At 32.5% G+C, this 20,449-nt stretch overlaps 4 protein-coding genes and 2 non-coding genes across 7 annotated transcripts; 3 read left to right on the forward strand and 3 right to left on the reverse strand.

Moving 5' to 3' along the window:
* Positions 1-1,892: 1,892 nt before the first annotated feature.
* On the reverse strand, positions 1,893-3,915 carry LOC125831416 (F-box protein At5g07610-like). Its single transcript, XM_049510620.1, has 3 exons — positions 3,904-3,915; positions 2,570-3,221; positions 1,893-2,434 (listed from the first exon to the last, which is right to left on the reverse strand). The coding sequence occupies exons 1-3, from the start codon at positions 3,913-3,915 to the stop codon at positions 1,893-1,895; spliced, it is 1,206 nt and encodes a 401-aa protein (XP_049366577.1).
* Positions 3,746-3,818, forward strand: TRNAR-ACG (transfer RNA arginine (anticodon ACG)). The gene has a single exon. It is a non-coding gene; the product is annotated as a tRNA-Arg (tRNA).
* Positions 3,916-4,282: 367 nt separating the features above from the next.
* Positions 4,283-7,097, forward strand: LOC125831286 (annexin Gh1-like). 2 transcript variants are annotated; one of them, XM_049510482.1, is made up of 5 exons: positions 4,283-4,381; positions 5,087-5,232; positions 5,680-5,898; positions 5,954-6,166; positions 6,738-7,097. In XM_049510482.1, the coding sequence occupies exons 1-5, from the start codon at positions 4,306-4,308 to the stop codon at positions 7,032-7,034; spliced, it is 951 nt and encodes a 316-aa protein (XP_049366439.1). In that variant the 5' UTR covers positions 4,283-4,305; the 3' UTR covers positions 7,035-7,097. The 2 variants fall into 2 exon arrangements, with proteins under 2 accessions (XP_049366439.1, XP_049366440.1); XM_049510483.1 differs by lacking the exon at positions 4,283-4,381 and having other exon boundaries at positions 5,092-5,221.
* Positions 7,098-8,005: 908 nt separating this feature from the next.
* LOC125831285 (uncharacterized) lies at positions 8,006-11,664 on the reverse strand. Its single transcript, XM_049510481.1, has 5 exons — positions 11,550-11,664; positions 11,388-11,461; positions 9,674-9,809; positions 9,126-9,548; positions 8,006-8,316 (listed from the first exon to the last, which is right to left on the reverse strand). Exons 1-5 carry the CDS (start codon positions 11,652-11,654, stop codon positions 8,038-8,040), a joined length of 1,017 nt encoding a protein of 338 aa, XP_049366438.1. The 5' UTR covers positions 11,655-11,664; the 3' UTR covers positions 8,006-8,037.
* Positions 11,665-12,757: 1,093 nt separating this feature from the next.
* TRNAW-CCA (transfer RNA tryptophan (anticodon CCA)) lies at positions 12,758-12,829 on the forward strand. The gene has a single exon. It is a non-coding gene; the product is annotated as a tRNA-Trp (tRNA).
* Positions 12,830-13,850: 1,021 nt separating this feature from the next.
* Positions 13,851-16,016, reverse strand: LOC125831417 (uncharacterized; the record flags this gene model as incomplete). Its single annotated transcript, XM_049510621.1, has 3 exons — positions 13,851-14,247; positions 14,663-15,417; positions 15,711-16,016. Coding segments are annotated over 3 exons (1,458 nt in total), but the record flags the coding sequence as incomplete, so codon positions are not given.
* Between the last annotated feature and the right edge of the window lie 4,433 nt (positions 16,017-20,449).

Genomic DNA, 20,449 nt, shown 5'->3' on the forward strand with positions numbered 1-20,449 from the left:
CTTCTTGTTGTTTTAGTCTCTTTTGAATTTGCCTTTTTTTCAATCAAAACTTTTGAACTTCATGATTTTAACTTTTTTAAAAAAGTCTTGTTTTGTGTATTTTTTATTTTCTTAATGATAGCACTAATAATAATAATAATAATAATAATAACAACAACAACAACAACAACAACAACAACAACAACAACAATAATAATAATAATAAAATAAAAAAAATCATACAACTTTTTCCAAACTTCATTTGTATATTGTCGTTGTAATTACAAATTAATATGCAAATATTGTCAAACAAATTGATTTAAGCGACAATATCAAATGCATCAATCTTGATCTATGCAATACGTTATTTTGTTTTTTTTTCTCTTAATCAATGAAAGATTTATTTCTCTATTCATATATCATGTTAAGTTATTTAAAGGTACAATATTACTTTTTTTTAAAAATATAAAAAAAGAAGAACTTACAGCAAATCAGATAAAATAATTACCCACATTTTTCCTTTTTATTTATGAAAGTGACACAATCCATTTTTCAACTATCACATTCCATTTTTCAATGATAAATACAAACAATTTTTTACCTGAAATCCAAAATGGAATGGCCAAAAGATTATTTACAAAATAAATGATTTTAACATTTGTAAATATTGAAATAGTTTGTCATGGAAAAACAAACCTAAAAGATTTTTGTATTAAAATTAAAATTTTAATTCTCTCATCTTTTAGGTATTCAAAATTCAAAATTCAAAATTCAGTTGCTCAAACATTACAATTTCATGTTGGGTAGATACACTATGGGGATAAAATGGACCTACAAAAGTTCTTCATCCCTATGACTCGGACTCGACACCTCTTATTAATAGTGGAAGAGATTTTAGCATCCTTCCACGCCCTTTACTGGTAAGTTTTAATATCTCGATTCATTTATGTTTCATCAATTTGATATGAATCGTTCAATTTTTTCTTCACATATTTATTTTTATTAATTTTTCTGTGATTTATATGTTCATATCTAAATTATCTAAAAAAAAATTCACAATATATGTTTCTTAACAATGGATTTTTTAAGGGTTCCAATCATAAGTCAATTCATATATTTTTCGGCCCAATTTATTTTTGAAGCAGAAAACATATAATACTCCATTATAAACTTATAACCTTTAATTACTCTTATAAAACCAAATTTTGCTATCAACAAAATTTATAGAATCTCCATTAGTTATAGTAAATTTTGATTTTGATGATTATGCTTATGGTTTATTTACATAGGAAGTATGATGTAATATATTTTAGAATATATTTTTAATCATATTGATGTAATAAGAATTGCAACTTATAATACTTTTTATACAATTATTGAATATCTAAATTTTAATTTTAAAATATTAGGCTGATTTAATCCACTTTAACTTTAAATTAAGATTAGCAAGTTATATTTGTAGACAATTTTCTTCATTCATTTTAAGGCTCTTATATTTTAAGTTTTTAATTAAATATGGATCATCAAATTGTCATTAAAGAATCACTAATCCTTTTATTATCAGGCATATACAGATAAGCATAATATGTTTTAGTCATTAACTCATGAATGAATAAAAGAAAGTTAAATCTCAATTAGTGGTTACATGATTTCATATCACATAAATCATCATATTAATATAAAAATAAAATTTCAAAGTTCAATTAATTTTAGGTATAAAAAATATAAATTCATGAAACTTAATTTCTATTGCTCCTTTATTGTAGTGATGATACAATTGAAGAAACGTAGGATGAAAATGCAACAAAATATGTACTTGTTAATGTATGATTTTACACAGTTTCTCAAATTGTATTAGTAAACACATACTTGTTAATGTATGTGTTTACTAATACAATAGGTATGCAAATGATTCAAACACAACACAAAGACTCAATATACTCAAAAGCATTAAGAAAATAAACTTGTTCATCTGCACCTTCATAATCACATAGTTTCTCAAATGTCTTCTCTATAATATTGTACCTCATCGCCTTACAATCACCGGGAATTGCTAGAACCAAAAATGCATCCTCTTCTCGTCTACCTCGAACCAGAGATAACACCGTAAAATTATAATAATTCAACTCATCAGGATGTTCAAGATCAACCTTGTACTTAACAAACCATTCAGAATAGTCCCTTTTCATCTCGTATACATCAAATCGGACTGTGAAAAAAGAAAATTTTATAAGGTGCAAATGATCACAAGATTCACCAAAATATGTTGTGGTTGTTGATTGATCATCTGGCAAAGGTGGCATTGGCATTACCCCTAAGCTCTCAAAATCAAGATTGTAACATAAAGAAGTCAAGTTTCCAATAGTACTAATCCAATGAATTGATCCATTCCAATAAACCCCTTTGGAGAAATTAACATCAACAATGAATGGATCACCTGATAGTCTCCATGGCCCTGTTTCGAGTTAATTTCACATGTGGTCATTAAACTTTATCCACTATAACAAAAAAAAAAAAAAAAACACAAGTAACGAAAAATAATTTTATGACTTTTTTATAGTTTAGTGAACACATATGAAAATTGACAAACCTGTTTGAGATGAGTAAATTTCAATCTGATAATGCTGAGGAGATGAAACAGAATCGCGAACACATACTACTTTGTAATGAGGAGACTTGAGAGGATCAAAAGCTAAGCTTATACCATGAATTTTAGAATTTTCAGTTTCAAGAACTGATTTTGGAAGTGTTGTGTAATGTTTCGTAGTGGGGTTGCATACATAGTAATTTGTTTTAGCTAGACGCGAAGGGGAGTTGGAACAGAGTATTAGTCCATTGCAAGATTGCAGAACACTAATACCAGAAGAGTCTTTAATGAATTTGAGATTCTTAAATGGTGGTTTTGGGGGATTTTTATTATCAAAATGAACATAATCAAACTCGGGATTTATTGGAAGAGAATAAGCAGAGGGCAAGAAAAGGCCTATTGCGCGATTTGGATTGAGGTGACAAAGGATAGAAAATTGTGGATTAGTAATGATTGAAAGCCAACGTTTGGATACGGTTTTGAAACAGAGAAGGGATCTTATAGGTACGCGTAAAAGAATTTCAATCAACAGATCATCTATAGAATCGACTAATCGAGCTGATGATGGCTGCTCTAAATCTGAAAATTTTGGGATCTTAAGTTTAATATCTTGCATTTTTAGTAGTAAGTTTTTCTTTGTGTTGTGCAAGAATTGCTGGTGATAGAATGCATATTTAATATGTCAACATATAGGTAAAGATTGCTTAGGAAGTTTCGCTATTTGATTAAGTCGACAAGGTCAATGATGTGAACAGATGAACAACTTTTTGTTTTCTTAAACACTTTTCTTGTTTAATTATCATAATGTACAAAATGTGATTTATACAAATTTGTTAACTTCTGAATGTGTATGATAAAGTGGGAAAAAAAAGGAATAAGGAAAACTTACACGGGTGGGGCGTGTTGAAAACATAAAAAATTGTTATACAGGATAGGGCAGGGGGGGTTGAATATGCTATAATGCATATTACAAAGTCTACTTCCTACTCATTGCTTCGTAAACTAACGAAATATTTTGGAGATAATGTCTTAGATGGTCACTCAATTAAGATTCGTGGACAATGATAGTATCTATATCGAAAATATTTTCAAACAATGAAACATGAGTTTTGGAAAATGTTTTCTTATCACTTTAAAGTTATGTTGAAAAGAATAAATTGCTTCAATTGTATCAACAATGACTCCGTGGCCCAATGGATAAGGCGCTGGTCTACGAAACCAGAGATTCTGGGTTCGATCCCCAGCGGAGTCGCATATTTTTTTTTGTTTATGCCGCTTCTCTATATTCGCCAGCCATTATCAACTACCATTACCTATAATCGTTAGTCACCATTTACAATAATCACCATCGTACCTACCGTCAATTATCATTATATATCGAATATTGCCAATCAACATCATAAACTATCCTTATCATCCATTATAATTATGACCTATCAACCATCATCACTACGTACTAGCTACATCCCACAACACCACTAGCCAACATCATCCTCAATCGACAGTACCCTCATCAACCACCGCTATCCATTATCATCCCCAAACGCCATACAACTTTATAAAAATATTTTATTGATATATTAAATTATAATTTAATAACTTCTAAATAAAAACAAATTTTATACATTCATATATTAAGAAAACACACATATAAATAGTCTTTCCTCTTATATCGGATTCAAAAAATACATATTACAAGAATGAGTAAGATTGAAATCACAGATCATAAAGAGAAAAATATGGAAAGTCTAAAAATTCCAGAATTGGTTCCTTCTGCAGCTGAGGATTCTCAACAACTAAGGAAAGCTTTTGTAGGTCTCTCTCTTTTACCTTCATCATATATATTCAGATCTATATTCATAATTTTTTTTTGATTAATTCACTATCAAATTAGTTATGAAATTCGTCGTTAATCTACCTAAATAGGTTGTAGCTAACATGATTTATTTGTTATAATCATGTTAAATAAGATTGTTGTTGTTTAACGAACAGAAGTTGTTTGTCGCTAATTCCTGTATATATTTTTGTTTTGGTAGTGAATTGTTTTATAATGGTTATTCTAATTATGCAAATTATATTATGCATGAAGAAGCATGCATCCATTTTACACGTTTATGAATAATTTGTGTTTGTTTAATTAATCACTAATTTAGTTATGATTTGATTTTCTATCCAATTAGTAGTTGTATGACCACAGAGACGGATCTAGGATTTGAACTTAATGAATTTGGGATTCTAGATGAACGACGACCTCAAATGCTTATACTTAATACATATTTGATTGATTTATTAAACACAAATACAAAGTTTGGATCAAAGTTCTAGAATTATTACGAATGAACTTTTGAAATTATGAGTTGCAAGATTTCATATTTGTTGAAGATGTAGTAATTTTGTGCGCACACACATATATGTGTGCGCGTGTTTTGACAAAAATATTGGGTTCAGATGAACTCATTGAGTCCATGGCGCGACATTTGCCTAGTCTGAGTGTGTGCTATGTTGATGAAACATTTGCAGGATGGGGAACGGATGAAGCGTGTATTATTAAGATCTTGGGTCATCGAAATGCAGCACAACGAAAGCTAATCAGAGAAACTTATGAAGCAACTTATGAAAAGGATCTTCTCCAAGACTTGGATGGAGAAATATCAGGTGACTTTCAGGTTCGTTTCAATTCTTCCTTATAAACTAAAACTAATTATACTCGTCCAAAGGGTGGTCAATTGAATCCCTTTCGTCAGAAAACTATACTCGTCCAGTCCAATTTATGTGAATAGTTTGAATGTAAACAGAGTTTTAGAAAAAAATTTGAAGACTTTTAAAACTTGTAACGTTAAACATACTATAAGATTTGTGTGGTTATAAAAGCTTCTCATTAAGGGTAAAATTGGAAGTGTAAAGTTAGTTGTTTCCAAATTTAGTTCTTTCTAGAACGGACTAAAATAGAAAGCATGTCACATAGATTGGAACAGAGGGAGTAGTATTATGTATAGGTGAAAGTCTTTTTTATGTGTACATATTGGGGTTCGACTTCTTTTAGCATTTTTTGAATCCACTCATCTCCAATCCTGCATCGATATGTTTGTAATGCAATCAAAATGGTGTTACAGCGTGTAGTGCATTTGTGGACTATGGCTCCAGCTGAACGCGATGCATGCTTGGCTAACGAGGCTATCAAACATCTGCCTGGTAGCAACTGCATTATCATGGAAATTGCTTGTGCCAGGTCTTCTGTTGATCTCTTTAAGGTGAGGCAGAACTACCAAGCTCGTTACAAGAAATCGCTTGAAGAAGATGTTGCTGATCACTCAACAGGGGATTTTCGTAAGGTACTTTCACATGTTGTGTCTTTTTCATCCATTTCGTAAACTAATACCCAAACAGCTTTTGGTTTCTCTTGTTACTGCATTAAGATATGAGGGAGAAGAGGTGAACATGGAATTGGCAAGTGATGAAGCAAAGATACTACATGAGAAGATCTCTGATAAGGCTTATAGTGATGAGGAGTTCATCAGAATTCTTTCGATTCGGAGTAAAACACAGCTCAATGCAACATTTAATCAGTACAATGATAAATTTGGCAATGCCATCAACAAGGTAGAATTCAAAACACCACTCAACATTTAAATTTTCTTACTTATAGTCTTGTTAGTGTTTTTTTTGTGGAAGGGAGCCTTGGAGCAACGGTAAAGTTTTCTCTGTGTGACCTCCGGGTCACTAGTTCTAGCCGTAGAATCATTGCTTCAAGGTAGGCTGCCTACATCACATCTCCTTAGGGTGCAGGTCTTTCTCCGGACCCTGCTTGAACAAGAGATGCTTTGTGCACGGGCTGCCCCTTCTTTTAAGACTTGTAATGGTCTTTTTGCAATTCCTAGTTTGAAGTTCTATACAAGATTCATATCTGCATTTTAGGTAGAACCCCTCTACAACTACCCATTTTTTAATAAAAAAGGGGAACCTTGGCTTAACTGGTGACCACGTGGCCACGGGTTTGAGCTATGGAAATAACCTCTTGCAGAAATGCAGGGTAAAGTTACGCACCATAGACCCTGGCAGTCTGGTCCTTCTGCAAACCCTGTGTATAGCGGGAGCTTAGTGCACCAGACTGCCCTTTTATCGGATATCAGTATTATGAACTTTTTTTGATCAAGTCATTGGGCTTATGCAGGATTTGAGAGCCAATCCTAAGGATCAATACTTGACCTTACTCAGATCAGCAATAAAGTGTTTGATGGAACCCGAGAAGTACTTTGAGAAAGTTCTTCGATTAGCAATGAAGGGGTTTGGCACAGACGAAGAGTCTCTTACTAGAGTTGTTGCCACTCGAGCTGAAGTCGATATGGAGCTCATCAAAGAGAAGTACTACAAGAGGAACAGTGTGACTCTGGAGAGTGCAATTTCTGATGACACTTCAGGAGACTATGAAAAAATGCTTTTAGCCTTAATTGGCCATGGAAATCTTTGAATGATACAAGTTTTTGTAGGATATGAGAAGTGTTCCTTAAATTCTGCAGTTTTTGAGTTTTAGTTCAAGAATGTGTGGCATATGTCCCATAAGAGTTAGCTTCTTGTTTTCACATAGAACTAAACACAATACTCCAAACCATTTTACTTGTCACATTTTTAGTTTAACACGTCCCTTAAGAAACTATGTCTTTTTGGCTTTCATATTCTTATTTATTACTCACTCTGTCCACTTTTATTTGTCATGTTGCGCTTTTTGAAAGTCAATTTGACTAATTTTTAAAGTTAAATTAGATTACGTTAATTCGATTTTTTTTTTAAAAATTTAGATATTCAAAAACTATACGAAAAGTACTATAAGTTGCAATTTTTTGCATATCAATATGATGAAAATATACATCGTAACATGTTGGTCAAAGTTCTTATTGTTTGACTCTAAAAAAGGAAACCATGACAATTAATTGTGAACGGAGGGAGTATCTATAATATTTAAAACGTTAATATCTTGTACTCTTCACTTAGGTTTTCTGTGCTAATTAGTCAATGTTTATTACTTCCAAGAATAATTATTACCAAGGGCAAAATAGGAAAAATGTACTCAGTTATATCTCGAACTATCTATTTTCAGTAAGTAAAGTTGTCTAAAGGGAGTAACAACAATGCCTCAATTCTTGTATACATACATCATTTTTTTTTTCTGAAGTTATCTGAAGTTAATGAGTGCACGTGCAACCCATCCTTCCACATGGGTCCACCTCTGATAATACTAGTCAAGCAACTATAATGTGTACTATCCAGAAAAGTAGTACTCCAGTAGGATAATAGTCCTGTATTTTGAATCAAATGAGGGTGTAAAAATATTGTTTATAAGATACTTTAAAATTTACAATCCTCATTCCTAAACCACATTGAGTATGAGAAGGCCCTCACTAGACAGAAGCAGCTGAAGTTTTTGCATTTACAGGTTTAACATACGTATCGCGCAGTATGATGTGATTGTTTACTTAAAATAATCTGATGCTGCTCTCTCCGCCTGGTGGTTTACGTACGCCACCATAGCAAACTCTGGATTCAGCTTTACCATCGGAGAATATACCGCTACCACTCATTTCTCTCAGCTTAGACCTGCTCAGTGACTTGTCTGAAGATCCAGGAGGAGTGACAGTGTCTCCCTTGAAAATGCCATTGCCGTTCAACTCTGCAACTTTCTGGTTATGTATTTTCTTTACTGGCTCCACAACAGGCTCACCGCCAAACAAGATACTACTTTGACCACCAGAAGGCTGCACAATGCACAAGAGAAATGCGATCCATAGTAGTTACACGGAAAATAAGTAGAGTCAAATGCCAACTCTAAACATTAAATCCACAACACAAGATAGCATTTGAGACATTAAGAGTCAAAATCAATCTTAAGAACCAGTAGTATTTTTCTAAAAATAAATAAATTAATCATTTTGACAGAATTTTTCGAGTTCCACATTAATTAGAAGGTGTCTTACTGTATTGCAACTCTTTTTCCTCCGGAACACCAAGTTATTTGACAGATTGCCTCCAGCTTAAAAATCATCTTACTGGATCACTACCTATATCTTTGACATAATACATAGACACCTTAACTTGGCCTCAACTGACAACTAAATACTTCAACTTTGAGAATGAACATCTAGTAGACACCTCAACTTGTCCCCACTATGTCTCGTGGACAGCCGATGCTGATGCAGCCCATATATTTCGGAGGTGTGTCTAGATGATCATTTTTGTAAATTGGAGTGTTCAAGTGACACAACAGAGATGTGCTGCATCCTCAAAGTTAATGTATTTAGCTGTCAGTTACCGTGTCTATATATGTATTACGCCTTTTTCTTTTGTCAACTTTATCTACCTGAAGCATTTTATTACGGTAAAACCAAAAAAGAGTTTCCTTACATCTAATATCATTTTCACGAGATTATCACATTGAATACTCAACTCTATTTGAGAAAGCAGATAGTGGGAAGAGATTGAGAAGATGAGTTGGGATGGGAAAGTGGTGCAGTCAAGGCTGGAGTGAGAAATTTGAAACAGAAACAAGGATCAGTAGGCAACTTACATTAGAAACCTTGACAGATGTGCGCACAACTCGTGGAGCAGGTTCACCCATGTCTTTGCTTTCTTCGGGATGCAATGACCGTGCAACAGTTGATGATCTTGGAGGAACTTCTATGGGAGGTCCAAAGATGTTACTTCCACTAAGTTCCTTGCTCTTTGCTTCCGACAACTGCTTCTTCACCTTGCTATGTATCTTGCTTTCTTGGTTTCCACTCAGTTCATGTTGCTTTTCCACTTCTGTCAGAGTGACAGGCATTTCCTCGGAGATATTTTCTACAGTACTTAATGAAAGCCTATCTATCTTGCTTTCTTGGTCTCCACTCAGCTCGTCCTGCTTTTCTACTTCTGTTAGAGTGATAGGCGTCTTCTGGGAGATCTTTTCTTCAGTACCAAAAGAAATCTGGCTTTTCCCATTTGCACCTTGCTACAATGGCATCGTAAAATTCGATCAAAGTGCTATTCACTGATTTCCTAATTATGTAGCCTACTCGTACTACAAGTCTGATCTGATGCGGTGATAAGTTTTCTTAAATAAGAGGAAACTGGTACCTGAACAATCCGCACAGATGTCCTGATGTTAGCATTACCATTAACAGGTCCAGATTCTGATGCAGCATCCTTACCACCAGCAGAAAATATATTGCTGCCATTCATCTCCTTCAGTTTATACCCTGAAGAAGGTCTCCTGAAGATAGCAAGTTTCAACAGGGATAAGTGCTAGAAATAAGAGTACATAAATTCAAAGCCAAAGTCAGTTACTTAATTTTTCATTTTCTTTCCAAACAATAGGAACTTCTTTGTCTACGAACATGAGTTGCAACAACACGGGAACATAATCCTGATGATTCTCTAGTATTTTTGGTTCCACTAGTCGCAAGTCGCGTGAGAAAACAATTACCAGTCAACTGTGGAAGTGCTTAGACTAGGCTTTCATTTAGCTTGGATGAAGGTTATCATTATAATGATATTATTACTATCTTTAAGCTAGTCATCAACCTACCGCAATCCTCCACCTTCATCATTATATCTACAAATATTTCCTCCAAGTCCAAAGACAAATCCATACAATAAAGAGCTAATTAACTTGATACGATCCTTATGGCTGTTATTTCTAACACCAGACATCCACAAAATAGCATCCTAATTACATCAATTACTACTATACGGAATTACTTCCATTTCCCAGCATGATCAACAATGCTCCTAATGAGAAGGTATCGTAATATACAAAATGGCTGATCAGTTAAGGAATCGAATGTTACAAAAACCTATCAATGGTGAGCAGCATCAAATCTACATTTTCAATAATGATAAAAAAAAAGGTCAAACTGATAACAAATACAACAAATGGTGGGACAGATCAAAAACACAAAAGCATTCGAACCAAATTAAAGATCATAGAGAGGAATGCACATCCTGATCAATGAAAAGGAAAAGCAACGGAGAATAACACCTCCTCTCTATCGTACATTTAAACCAAAATGGCGATCTACTTTACTAGGAAAAGAAACAGCAAATAACCAAAAAAAATAATTTAAAATCATCTTTACTGAATACTGGAATAAAATTGAAAAAAAATAAAAATAACTAAATGCACGCAATACTTCTATATGAAACATAATTATCATTAAAACAGGAGAAAATATGAGATTTCAGGCTATATAATACCTCTGGAGTTTGAAATGAACAATGAAGCATTGCACAATAGAACATATTAAGTTAACATGCAAAACAAGAAGAAAAAATATTTTTAAAAGAATCAAATAATGATGAAATATCAATCAATAAATAAATCTATTACGCTCTTCAATTCCAAATTGCTCTATAATACCTCTTTCTATTCATTCATTCTCAGGCTCATTTCGTTCAAATACCAAATATTAAACAGAAAAGCATAAAAAATGTCCTAAACTATTTGAAATTGAACAAACGATAATAGTTTGGTCTAAAAATGCTCATGTCGATAATAGTTTGGCTCAAAAAATGATCATAGGGGCATTTCTGGGCCAGCTTTCATGCACCTCAACTAATTTCACGGGATATTGTCACCTTCCACCCACCAGCAACGGGTACCAAATAACTCTGTTTGGTAAGAATTAATGAGGACATTTTTTTATCCGAACTATTAATATAGCAAACAATTTTTAATCAAACTATTACAGGAGATTATTTTTGTTCAATTTCTTATAATTTAACAACATTTTTACCCTTTCGAATTTTAAACAAAATAAAACAATTCAAAAAGCTTCTTCTTTTCGCTCACCTTTTATACAAGCTTTCAGCTTCCTCATCAGTAACATCTCCTGGAAACAGCACCTTACCGATTCCATTAGAAGGCTGCAACCACAAAAAGAACAAAAATGACAAAATTAACCCTCAACACCTCGCTCGCCGGCGAAACAACGGCAAATAGCTAAAAAAATACCTGACGAGAACGAGAAGCGTACGACGGCGGCGGAACCTCGGACGACCAATTCAGCAGATCCGCCGTGCATGTTCTCGAATTCCGTGCAGGTGTTAATTTCTCCATTGTTATTTTTTTTTTTACGGCCACCGAGTTTTAACAGAGCAACTCGGTGAGTCGGTTCGTTTGGAATTTTGAATGTATTATTTCAGATTTTATTTTTTCTGAATGTTTTATATTTTTTCAATGCTTATTTGTTGGTAACGTTTTTAAATTTGTTGTTGCTCAATTTTTTTTTTTGTGGGGCCCTTTGCATGGATGTAGAATTTTGACACGTGGATTGTGAATCCATGTAAAGTGGAAATTTATTTTTCTAAAAATGATAATAAATTAAAATAGAAAGAAATTTCTTATTACACATGTACTCAAATTTTTCGAGAAGAAAAATCTAAAATTGACTCTTCTATTTTAATAAATAACTATGATTTAAGATCTTATTTATTTGTAAGTAATGTAAGTTTAAATTTTAATTATTTAGATCTTAATTATTAAGTTGATTTAGTTTTATAGTCTTAATTTAAATTATTATGTGTGTTTATTATTGTAGTTTTATGATTACTTAAATAAATTTGAATAGTAATTTTGAAAAATATAGTTTGTCAGAAGTGTTATTTGAAGAAGTACCTTTTAAATAGTATCAATTTGTATTTAACTAATCAATTTGATTTTTAAAAAAAAAATTAAATCAGTAATTTATTAACAATATTTTGAAAGCTAATATTTTGGTTTCTTCCTCTTCTTCTTTTATTCTAAAGGACTTTTTTTTTTCCAGCCAGTGTCCAAAGTTTGTATTGGAACTCCGATTAAATTTGAGTCGCGTACTGCAAAGTCCATTTGGAGACGGCACTTCCAACATGATTTTTTCCATATCAGGACTTGAACTCGAGCCTCTAATTAAGGGTGAATTTGTTTCATCACTACACCACAACTCATGTTGATCACTTTTTTATTTAAGCCTTCGTCAAATGCCTAATATCTTAAAAGACCTAACAAGGATAAAATTACACAGTTTTGAGTAATACAAAAAAATTAATAACATTCATCTTTTAACTTCTAAAAATAAAAAGTATTTCTGTTTTTTATTCAAAATCTCGTGGTTTGACATTATAAATGAATTTAATTGTTTAACCTCTAATTATAGTGGTTTACTTGCTTGAATAGAACCAACAGGATCCGTGGCGCAATGGTAGCGCGTCTGACTCCAGATCAGAAGGTTGCGTGTTCGATTCACGTCGGGTTCAATTCCCCGATTCTATAATCGGATCCATTCTTTTTGTGTTTTCTCCATTTTTTTTCCAAATTATATACTCCAATCTTTTCAACAAGCATGGTTACTTTTTGAGTTTTTTTCTTTTAACAAAATATAAATTTCTCGGTTAAATTTTACTTTTTAAATAAAAATTGAAATTCCAACTCATATTTTCCAGAGAAGTTGGAGTTTGAAATCACAATCGTACATTACATGTTCAAACATTAATTTGAAATTACGACTTGTCCAAACACAAGTTTGATGTTTCACATTCAAAATAATTGGTTTTGACCTCAACAAAAATTTACGCTTTTGATTTCTTTATTTGTGAATATTCACAAAATTACTATAATTATTAACTATTCTACGACTTAATTACTCATCTGCTATGTTAAGTTTGACGTGTTACCACATATTTCCACTAATACACTATTAAATTGTGAGTTTCAATAAAAAATATACTCTGTTTAGCCTCCTCCTTCTGTTTTAGTGCTTTGAACAACAATGGCACCACATGTTGTGTTCCTTCCATAAAGCATGATGAAGCCATATAACTTGCATTGGTACAAATAGCTCGAATCTTCGCCTTCCACAGCCTCAGAGTCACTATCACTACCACTCCTTGTAATCCCCTGACCTTTCAGTCCTCGATTGATGAGGACTGTTTTGTGTCTGGATGCAGATACTGCATCCAGACACTTGAGTTTCCGTTAGGTAAGTTCACCTGAGCGAATTGGAAATCTTGTATCTACCACTACTATGGAAAATCCGAGCAAATGTTAAATTGATGGCAGAGATACTGCTGAATGCCACCGAGGAAGGGGGTTCCTCTCATTCACATCTCATCGCGTTGATTGAGGAAATCAAGCCTTGTGCTTTAAAAAACGCCGTCTCCATTTGAAATTCATGTTTCATTTTGTTACTTTCCCTTTATTTTCTCTTTTGATTTCAAAGGCAATGTCATTTCAATAATACAAACAACATATCAAGAAGTAAGTTTGTTACTAACTACATTATATTGCTGAAAGAATTCCGTGTTCATCGTTCTCAAGTAAGGGCTGTTGTTCTTCGGATGGAGAGTTCCCTGTTTCTTCAATCAGCTGCAACCGGACGTGATCCCTATCTTGTGGATATGTGCAATATAGGAAGGAATAGATGAAGCAACAGATGACCATTGGAATGCCTATTGCAGTGTACAATGCCTTGGCAAGTGATGCAGCATTTTGTCTATCTGTTTCAATTTCTTGTGAGCCTGTTGATCCCTCCGGGATTGGCTTATAACCAAAAACTTGTTGAGCTAAAATACCAACCACCAATGGAGCAAAAGATGATATTATGGTCTCAAAAGATCGATCCAGAGCATATATGCTTGTTCGAGCTCTCTCAGGAACTATCTCAGCAAATATTGGACTACAAACATGTCAAGGGTGAAATATTTTAGTGAATTCCTCAATTTAACTTCACAATATGTACAGCATGTATGATGTACTCCTTCCGTTTCAATTCGTTTGTCTTACTTTTCTTTCAGAAAGAATGTATCTTTCTCTTTTTGACAACTTTTTTATTTCAACTTTCCACGTGACATGCTTAAGACTACAAAATTAAAGAACATTTTAGTACCTTCTACGTATCTATAATTTAAGACCACAAGATTTCAAAAGTCTTCTTTACTTTCTTAAACTCTGTATCAAGTCAAAACCAGACAAACATATTAAAATGGAGGGAGCTAGTAATAGAACTAGAGATCATGAACGGGGAAAACGATCATGAAAAAAAATCTGTGAAATGTACTAACAAATGATATATGTGATGAGAAGAGACGTACTTGTTTGTTGCTGGACCACACCATGATATGATTGATCCCATGATGAACAAGACTAAACCGTGCAGCGTAGCTGTTTTAGGATCATTAGGCAATAGCAGCAGCAGAATTGCAGCTAAAGGAATTGCTGATCCAGTGCTAATCTGAGAGAGTATAACCCTACCAGAATTAGGCAAGCGCTTAGCCAATACATCCCCCATGAATCCTCCAAACAACGCGCCAAGCGACTGAGAAACTTGAAACAAAGTCCAGAGAAGTGCTGTTGTCTTGTGAGAGAATCCGATAAGCTCCAACCACATTGTGGCAAATGACAATGCTGACCAGGGGAACGTCCCGGAAACCCCTTGGGCGATAAGTATTTGAAATGAAGGAACTTTGATAACTGTTTTTGCTTCTTTTAGCAGTTCACTAACTTCTTCTTTAAATGGTTTTACTTGAAGCTGATCTTTTCCTTTGTCAGCCTTACTTCCAAGATATTGTGGATCGTTGGCAAAGAAATAGACTAGAAAACCAACAAGAACACTTATAATACCAACCAGGTGAAAGGAGATTCTCCATCCAGGGATTCCCATGAATGATGTTTCAGCAATCAGCACAGACATAGTCCCACCAACGATCGATCCCAAACTTGATGTTAGTTCTAACCATCCAAAAGCAGTACCGCGATTACTTTCATGAGTTGAATCAGCAACTAAAGATTGGATTGCTGGTGTGACTATTGCAAGTCCTATTCCATTCAATCCTCTCGAAATTGCTATCTGTTAAACAACATCTGTCAGATTGCTTAAATTCAAGTAGTATGATAAAAGTAAACACATGAAAAAGTCAAAATCTGCTGTCTATACATAAAAATATTTTTTACCATAAATAAACAGTATAATTTTCTGTCAAAGACCCTTACTAGCTCGGCCACTACAACCATAAGTGGACAAAATTAACCCTTATTTTGTACTAATAGACCCTCGACTCAAGACAAACATAAACACAACATATATATATGAAAACATAAGCAGTAACAACAACATGATATACGCGACATAAATTAAATAACCTGAGTGAAGGTGGAAGAGATGGCAACAAGGAAAGTTGCAGCAGACCAAAGAAAAGCACCAAGAGCAATGACATGAGCTCTGTTATGACGAGCAGAAAGATAGGCAGCTAATGGATAACAAAGACATTGAACTAATGATCTAAAAAGAGTAAGAGAACCAAGACCAGTTGGATCAGTATGCAAATCTTTGCCAATTTCTGTATAAACATTAGGTAACAAAGCTTCATCAGCTTTCTCCATTATACCAGCAATATTCACTAATACAAGAGTTAACTTATCTGATCTTAACTTCTTCATGGGAGCAATTTGGAGAATTCAAAAAAGTTAAATGCAATTTGGATACTCAACTTCTAAATGTAGCTAAAAAACTAAGTAAGAAAAGGCAAAGAATAAAGTGATATTGTGATGAGGAAAATATAGCATTATATCTTTAAATTTTATTTTTTTTGGTAATTTGTTTATGTATATCATATTTATTGAATCACCTACTTTCATTAATGATAATAGTGATAATATCTTTTTATTTGAATTTGGAGTATTCATAAAGTTAAGCTCTGTTTCTCTGCTTTAGAGCTAAACAAAAAATATTACACTAATAAACAAAGTGAAAATTCAGATAATCAATATTCGAGCATCGATAAATTTCTTCCTAGACTTCTTTTTGTCATTTGTTTGGGTATCTATGAGATAATATCTCAGATAGTCACCCACGAATGAATAATTAAAATGTCTCTAGTTGCAAATTTAGCGTTTATTATGTAATAAATAATTACTTACATGTGCTCACATGCTCTACATGGCTACTTGATTTATTATTAATGTAGATGTAGATGTAGTTGTTTTGGTTCAACATAAAATTATGATGCAGTTGCCATTATTAAAGCGAGCTTAATTATTTTATTGTTGGGCATTTATTCTATTCGTTGACTTTTTAAAAAAAAATGTCATTTGCCAGTACTTTTTTGTGTATTTTGATTTGTCTAAAGTAGTTTAAAATCTAAATAGAATATTTGCAATTGTGATAAACAAGAAGATTTCAATTTAAATTTTCAACACTTAATCATGATCAATTAAGTAATATAGTTTTGTACCTCATTAAACCACTTAATTTTAATAAATTTATGTTATTTGACATAAACATCTGACGCAAGATGTAAGAACCATTTCAAATTTAGTTGTTACACTAAAAGCTAGTTTATTATCAAGAGCCTCAATCATTGATATAGTTCTACTCTTATATAGTTGGTACAAACAACTAGATTAAGATAAAATTAAGAGAATTTGACATACTCCTTACATATTCCATTTGAAAATAGTAAGCAAATACAACTATAAAATAATTCACATTTTTGAATAGAACAAATGATCAATTATTCATTGCTAATTCAGTAGTTAATGTTATTGTATAAAATAAAAAAACTATGGAAATCGACATAAATTATGATTGGCCACTAAAAATATATATATGATCAATGCAAAAAATAACATAAAAAGTCATTTTAATTTGCCTTTTATTCACCATTTTTGAGCTTTGTGAATGTAGCTAACATAATAACAACATACTTTAATCATGCTTAATTAATATAGATTTTCACCTTATTAAATCACTTAACTATACCAATTTATATGATTTGATGTAAACATCTGGTGCGAGTAAGTATTTAGAGAATATTCATTCCAAGTTTTGCTTCTTTCACAAAACTTTAACTACTGAATTTCACAACTAATTTACTGAAAGAAGTCTCTGCTCGAGTAAGGGTTGTTGTTCTTCGTATGGATGATTGTGTGTTTCATCAATCTGTTGCGACAGGACACGATCCCTATCTCGTGGATATGTGAAATACAGGAAGGAGTAGATAGAGCAACAGATGACCATTGGAATGCCTATTGCAGTGTACATTGCTTTGGCAAGTGAGGCAGCATTTTGTCTATCTGTTTCGATTTCCCCTGAACTTGAAGATCCCTCAGGGATTGGCTTATAACCAAAAACCTTTTGAGCTGAAGTACCAACTAGAAGAGGAGCAAATGATGCTAAGATGGTCTCGAGAGATCGATCCAGAGCATAAATGCTTGTTCGAACTCTCTCAGGAACTATCTCAGCAAATATTGGACTACAAACATGTCAATGCTCTCGAAATTGCTATCTGATAAACAACATCAACAAGATAACACTTTCTTTCTTGTCATTGTTTCAGAAAGGCGCAACAGATAAACGGAATTTTCATGTAATGTCAACAACACAAATACAACACTATTTGAAAAAAAACATCATCTACAGAGGAATGAAGCAGAGACCTCAGCAAAGGTAGAGGAGATGGCAACAAGGAACCAAAGGAAAGCACCGAGAGCAATGACATTGGCACGATTATGACAAGCAGCAAGAGGGTAACAAAGACATTGAACTAATGATCTGTAAAGACTAAGTGAACCAGCAGGATCAATGTTCAAGTCCTTGCCAACTTCTTTGTAAACTCCAGGTAACAGACTTTCATCAGCCATTTCTATTATAGCAGCAAAATTTATCAATGTAAGTGTCAAGTTATTCTTGGCCTTCATCATCATCATTAATATCTCAATTACCAAAGCTTTTTTTTGTTTGTTTTGAAATTCAATGTTAACATTTAGTACCTGCACACACATATAATGAGGATCTCGAGAAAAATTTATTTGAACTACTAAACGTTTTCCCTTAGTCCTCTATTAGTTGTCTACTTTCGTATTTTACACACATCTTCAGAAATCATAAATAACAAGAATCTTTTTACTAATTTACACTCAGGATTGTTCAAAACCTAACTGTAACCGATAATATAACTGCAAATTTGGATTATTAGGTTGTCCAATTCACGGTTGGTGAGCAGATTAAAAGATTATATTAACGTTTTATCGGTGCAGAGATCTATTACTCAAGTTTAATACTACTTGATTTCTTTGCTTCAATTATCATATTGTTTTCAACTCTGAATTATTATCATCAATGTATTTACTCAATTTTATATGCTTTACTAATACGTAGAATTTTATTATTATTATTATTAATTTTAAAAGAAATGGAATCATTACTCTCAACACTGAATAATTATCATCAATTTTATATATGATAATTGATGGACCAAAGCATGTTATCAAAATTTGATGGAATATTTGAGCCTTTTTCCCTTAAATATATTAAGGACGCATTTGACTATAATAATTTTTTTTTTTCCGTAGTTCAACTTCTTTCATTTACATATTTAAACTACTGCATCTCCTGATACTTTTAGCTTAAATTTTGTTTAAAAAAAGGTTTTTATGTGTTTGATTTGATGTTTATAATTAAAGAAGGTACCATAATTTTATAAGATTAACTTATCTTCACAATGAATTTTTGAAAATACATAGTTGAGTAAAAAATGTCTAATATGAAGCTCGTTCAAAATATGTCCTAATTTGAGTATACAAATTAAATTTATGACAAATAAGGAAAAATTACAGAAATATACTATTTAAGTCTTTTATTAACAAAATATCAATATACTTATATTTAATTACAAACTAAGTTTTTAAATTACATACATAACAAAACATTTAATTTTTGTATTTAATTTAATTTAATTTTACAAATTTTCTCTCTCATACTTTTAGTAATTCATGCTATGTTATAGGGAGTATAATTAGGATATTAATATTTATCAAATATTCTCTCTCCTAATCAGTTCCAAATTCACACGTTCATTACCTTTTTCCCCCCCTTTTTTAGGCATAGTGTTTGGGATCCTAATTAGTTTTTTATTTTTGTTCTGATAAAGCAATATTTTTTACCAAGAAAGGGTGTACTTTTCAATGTTGAGTGATAGTTTCAATAAAATCTTGAAAATATTTTGGGAAGTCAAAAGGGTTTCCTTCCATATTCTTCTTCAACTTTCTCAACTGGACGGATTTTAAAGTATACAACCTTTAATCTTCTCTTTCTTTTTCAAATTTCGTAACCTTTAATCTTCTCTCACAGAAACGTTTCACAAAACAACTAATCTAAAAAATTGCCATTGTTCGATGGAAAAGACTCCACGTAAAAGTCCTAGACTTAACAAATCTGTGGTAATCGTTGATAGCCCGCCGATCAGTTCAAGACCATCTGGTAGATCTAATGAGTTTATTGTTATCAATTCTTCATCATCCTACAAAGTTCAACAAAAAGATGATTATGGGGCTGATACAAAATCGAAGGGTAAAGAAAAATTGGTAGAAGATCATTATCCACATGACAGCGATTTTGAGGATGATATCCCCCTCTCTAAAAGATTAAGAGTAAATAATGATCAGTATTCAAAGGTATTTATTTATTTGATGAATTTTTTATTTTTTTTGACATGCAAGTGTTGAATCTTATTCTGAATCGAAAGATTTGTAACATTAATTAATTTTTTATGCCCTAGAATGTTGATGGGGTTCGGTGAGCAAAGGCATGAATGGTTTAAGTCAAAAATGGACTAGGTTTGTTAATAATAAAAGGAAAAAGGCATCACAAGTACCACTAAAGGTATGTTTTTACCGTCGTTTTATAGTAATGTAATTTTTTATGCAAATATTTCTTTGCTTATATTATAAATTTTGCATTTTATGACTATTATAATTTATTGATTTGTAATATATTTTTTTTTAGATCAAGAAGAAACAATCGCGTTGGTGTTCTTATGTAAATGTCAACGTTTTTGTTGATATAACAAAGCTACTTGAAAAAATTGGTAGTGTTCATTTGT

The sequence above is a fragment of the Solanum verrucosum genome, unplaced genomic scaffold, assembly GCF_900185275.1.
Source record: "Solanum verrucosum unplaced genomic scaffold, falcon-dt-bn FXZP01000049.1, whole genome shotgun sequence".
NCBI lineage: Eukaryota > Viridiplantae > Streptophyta > Magnoliopsida > Solanales > Solanaceae > Solanum > Solanum verrucosum.

Coding starts and splice junctions, on each gene's coding strand:
- LOC125831416 (XM_049510620.1), bottom strand. Junction 2,435..2,569: donor AATTTACTCATCTCAAACAG/GTTTGTCAATTT, acceptor AACTCGAAACAG/GGCCATGGAGACTATCAGGT.
- LOC125831286 (XM_049510482.1), top strand. CDS start 4,306: ATGGAAAGTCTAAAAATTCCAGAATTGGTTCCTTCTGCAGCTGAGGAT. Junction 5,899..5,953: donor CAACAGGGGATTTTCGTAAG/GTACTTTCACAT, acceptor ATACCCAAACAG/CTTTTGGTTTCTCTTGTTAC. Junction 6,167..6,737: donor TTGGCAATGCCATCAACAAG/GTAGAATTCAAA, acceptor GGGCTTATGCAG/GATTTGAGAGCCAATCCTAA.
- LOC125831285 (XM_049510481.1), bottom strand. CDS start 11,654: ATGGAGAAATTAACACCTGCACGGAATTCGAGAACATGCACGGCGGAT. Junction 11,462..11,549: donor ACGCTTCTCGTTCTCGTCAG/GTATTTTTTTAG, acceptor TTGTGGTTGCAG/CCTTCTAATGGAATCGGTAA. Junction 9,549..9,673: donor CATCTGTGCGGATTGTTCAG/GTACCAGTTTCC, acceptor ATGCCATTGTAG/CAAGGTGCAAATGGGAAAAG.